The following is a 4713-nucleotide window of genomic DNA, read 5'->3' as shown; positions in this document are numbered from 1 at the left end:
TCGGGAAACGCCCAGTTTAGAAGAGGTTTGCTATGGGGATTTGCTTCTAAACTGGGCGTTGCCCGAAACAGGTGTCATCAGAGAGGACTTAGACAGAAAAAAACAACCTTAACTTCAGAAGGTCATAAGTACTGAAAGGATTAAGATTTTTTAATAGAAGTAATTTACAAATCTGTTTAACTTTCTGGAGCCAGTTGATATATATAAAAAAAGTTTTGGCCTGGAATACCCCTTTAAGTCCCAGGATGCCCTTGGTCCTAGTGGGGTTAAAAGGTCAAAAGATTAAAATACATAAACTAAGAAGACACTGTGAAGTACGGGGATATACATGGCAGGCCTGGAGAAATATTTTTCTAAAAGATGTTTTTATGTACTTGACATATTTCTAGGTGTATATATATATATATATATATATATATATATATATATATATATATGTCAAAGAAGAAAGCAGCACTCCTAAAGCTTGAGTAGGTGCCTCCAGCTAGGATCCGGGTCCAGGATCCTGCATATGTAGTTCCAAGGAAAATGCTGTGGCACTCAAGGTATGGTGAAAAAATGAAAACGAAAAAATGAATGAAATGAAATGAAAGTGGCTTGATAATGATGGTGTGAGACCATCAAAACGCCGCTCTTTGCACATTTGGGATGAATAAATAGTTTTCATTTTTTCACCATACCTTGAGTGCCACAGCATTTTCCTTGGAACTACGTATGCAGAATCCTGGACACGGACCCTAGCTGGAGGCACCTACTCACGCTTGGAACTATATATATATATATATATATATATATATATACACACAAATCAAAAAATATGTTGCAGTCTCTTGTAATACCTTTTTTATTGGACTAACAGAATTTTGTAGAGACAAGCTTTCAGGATTCCTCCCTTTATCAAGTCCAATAGTCAAGGACTAATGATCAAAGGACTTTATAAATTATCAGGGAGGAAGCCCAAAAGTTTGTCGCTACTCACATTTACTATACAGATATACACATACCTGAAGATGGTTTAGAACCCTGTGATGTCACACATGCTTGTGATGATGTCACCATAAGCTGTACAAGGAGGTGCGCGCCGGCTGCAGTCTCTTCAGTGTGTTTTGCATTCACAACCTGTGGTGCAAAGTGTTTGTTAGAGAGTTTCTATTTGCGATAGAGAATTCAAGATTTTGACCGTTCCTTGTCTGAAGAGAGAACCACAAGGTAAGTCTCAGCCTCTTCTATTCATACATACACAGGGCTTTTTGTCTGACAGTTTTTTTTTATTGCTGTTGCTTTTTTTTTTTAGCAAAAAACAAAACAAGAAATGAATTTCCAAAAGAAATAACAAAAGTTATATTCCTCATAGCATTGTGACAATACTTGGCTTAGACATTAAACATAATAAAACGCACAGATAGTATCATGACCAGAGCTTTTTCTTGCAAAACTGCTAAAATGCAATTATGCCCAAAAAAGCCCCCAAGAAAAAGAGTCCTAATTCATGAAGTTCTAAAAGATATAAGTCTATGAGAAAGTTTTGGTGGTGTAGTAAAAGAATAACAGAAAGATTAGGGCAGAAATATAACATTATATAATAGAATTCTGTGTGTACTAACAATAGAAATACTTCGGGTACTCCGAAAGGGAAAATTTTCAAATCGACTAGTGGCAGAAAGTCATATAGGGGACGGATAGATCCCAATGAGGTGGGGTAGGTTCATTATTAGTAAATGTATATAGCAGGATAGCCCAATTGTATCTACAGTATGAAGTTCACATGGCCCAGTGACCATACAGCCAAGCCCTTATAATCCGCCATTACTAGGACAGATTCAGGGTTATCAGATATTACTATGACCGGAGAGGTTCAGGTTTATCAGATATTACTAGGACCGGACAGGTTCAGGTTTATCAGATCTTACTAGGACTGGACAGGTTCAGGGTTATCAGATATTACTAGGACCGGACAGGTTCAGGGTTATCAGATATTACTAGGACTGGACAGGTTCAGGGTTATCAGATATTACTAGGACCGGACAGGTTCAGGGTTATCAGATATTACTAGGACCGGACAGGTTCAGGGTTATCAGATATTACTAGGACCGGACAGGTTCAGGGTTATCAGATATTACTAGGACCGGACAGGTTCAGGGTTATCAGATATTACTAGGACCGGACAGGTTCAGGGTTATCAGATATTACTAGGACCGGACAGGTTCAGGGTTATCAGATATTACTAGGACCGGACAGGTTCAGGGTTATCAGATATTACTAGGACCGGACAGGTTCAGGGTTATCAGATATTACTAGGACCGGACAGGTTCAGGGTTATCAGATATTAATAGGACCGGACAGGTTCAGGGTTATCAGATATTACTAGGACCAGACAGGTTCAGGGTTATCAGATATTACTAGGACCGGACAGGTTCAGGGTTATCAGACATTGGAAACCTCAGGGAAGACGTCTCCATATAAAACACTTATAGAGAAGCGTCTTCTTCTGAGGCTGTGATGGTCTTAGTGTTATCTTGTGGTTCTGTGCTGGACATTTCTGCTCTGTATGAAGGATCTATTGTATAATGACAGGAATGATGACATGTTGCCTAATGTGTTCACTTATCTCTCTCTCTCTAGTGTTTTCAGGCTCTGACCTGTGACCATGGCCTCTCCACAAGACCCATTGCTGAAGGAGGAGGAAGAAGCAATGGAGGACCATAGTGATATGGATATAGAAAAGGGCGATATCCCTGAGAGGCAGAACCTGCCATCTCTAAGCGTGATGTCCACCGCACGTTCCATCATCACCGTAGTGATCCTCGCCTTTGTTAATTTGCTCATCTATGCAAATCGCTCCAGCGTGGCGGGGGTGCTGCCTTATATACAGAAAGCATATGACACCAATGCTAGTCTGTCCGGCTTATTGAATACATTGTTCATTGGAAGCTACGTGCTGGTCGCACCAATTGCCGGATATTTGGGCGACCAGTGTAATAAGAAATATACTGTTTGCACAGGAGTCATCGTTTGGCTGAGCATGACACTTACCCTGTCATTCATCCCTGACGGGTACTTCCTGCTCTTCCTCCTGACGAGTGGACTGGTTGGAGCCGGAGAGGCGACTTTCTGCACCATCGCCCCCTCCATCATTGCAGACCTTTTTACAAGTGACCAGCGGACCCGCATGCTGAACGTGTTTTACTCCGTCATACCTCTAGGCTGCGGACTAGGATACATCATCGGGCCCAAAGTGACTGATGCAGCAAGGGGCGATTGGCACTGGGCATTTCGGGTCACCCCTGGCCTGGGCCTCATAGCTGTGGCTTTGATGATTTTGGTCACAAAGGAGCTTCCAAGAACGACTACAAACGAGAAGAACAACAAATCCCAGAAGTTTGCCAAATGGGCGACAGATCTGAAAAAACTATTTAAAAATCGAAGCTTCATGTTAACCACCATGGGATCGACGGCGGTATCCTTCATAGTGGGAGCCATAGGTGTATGGGGTCCGTCATACCTGACCCACGCACGAACACTCCTACAAGAGAAGGACCCTTGCCGTGCTGAACCGTGTGACTATCACGACATCCTAATATTTGGTGTGGTTACAGTCGTTTCCGGCATTCTGGGAGTTGTAGCAGGGACGGAGATAAGTAAAAGATATCGCAAATCCAACCCACGGGCGGACCCACTTGTGTGTGGATGCGCGATGATGCTCTCCGCCCCTTTTCTTCTGTTGGCATTGACTTTTGGCAACATCAGCCTCGTTGCCACCAACATCTTCATCTTCATCGGAGAGACGCTTCTGTCAGTAAATTTCACCCTCATATCTGACATTATACTAAAAGTAGTAACTCCGTGGAGGAGATCTTCAGCCCTGGCCGTGCAGATGACAATCTATCACCTCCTAGGTGATGCCGGCAGCCCGTACCTCATCGGCCTAATATCTGACACCTACGAACGAGGATATGCCAAATCCCCTCTTCTGAAATACCGCAGCCTGGAGTATGCCCTCATGACCTGCACCATAATGGCAGTCATCGGAGGGGCCTTCTTCATGGCCACGGCCCTATATATAGAGAGGGACGAAAAAGAAGCAGAGATGGAATCAGAACCTCCGTCATCCTCCTCCTCCTCCTCACTGCTTCCTGCCGATGAGGACCGCGCTTCAGACTGAGGAAAAGTCATTGCTTACCTTTATCTCGTTTACTTCATTAAAAAAAAATTAAGAAAAAATAACTGCATTTGTTCTATGTTCCACTTTACCCCTTATTCTCTACCCAGGGGCGGACACAGACAGCAGAGGGCCCTTGTGCAAAGAATGTGCCTGTGCCCCCCCCCCCCAAAACATCAATTGTTCAGCACCCCCCCCCTCCATGTGTCACTTACTCAGGTGGACCCCCATATGTCACTTGCTGTATAAGTTTCTAATTATTTATTAAGGCCTCCCATATGCCGCAGCTCATTCAAGCCCCCCACATTAGGTAGCATAGATTCCCCACATTAGGTAGCATAGATTCCCCACATTAGGTAGCATAGTTTCCTCACATTAGGTAGCATAGATTGCCCACATTAGGTAGCATAGTTTCCCCACATTAGGTAGCATAGTTTCCCCACAATAGGTAGCACAGATTCCCCACATTAGGTAACATAGTTTCCCCACATTAGGTAGCATAGTTTCCCCACATTAGGTAGCACAGATTCCCCACATTAGGTAACATAGTTTCC

General features: G+C 43.3%; 1 protein-coding gene across 1 annotated transcript; it reads left to right on the top strand.

Moving 5' to 3' along the window:
• Positions 1 to 1105: 1105 nt before the first annotated feature.
• On the top strand, positions 1106 to 4205 carry LOC130272618 (protein spinster homolog 1-like). The gene is made up of 2 exons (XM_056518453.1): positions 1106 to 1209; positions 2623 to 4205. Exon 2 carries the CDS (start codon positions 2648 to 2650, stop codon positions 4160 to 4162), a length of 1515 nt encoding a protein of 504 aa, XP_056374428.1. The 5' UTR covers positions 1106 to 1209; positions 2623 to 2647; the 3' UTR covers positions 4163 to 4205.
• Positions 4206 to 4713: the final 508 nt, after the last annotated feature.

This window comes from Hyla sarda, chromosome 5 (assembly GCF_029499605.1).
Source record: "Hyla sarda isolate aHylSar1 chromosome 5, aHylSar1.hap1, whole genome shotgun sequence".
NCBI lineage: Eukaryota > Metazoa > Chordata > Amphibia > Anura > Hylidae > Hyla > Hyla sarda.
The sequence above is the reverse complement of the archived record's forward strand: the minus strand, read 5'-3'. Positions and strand labels throughout refer to the sequence as shown.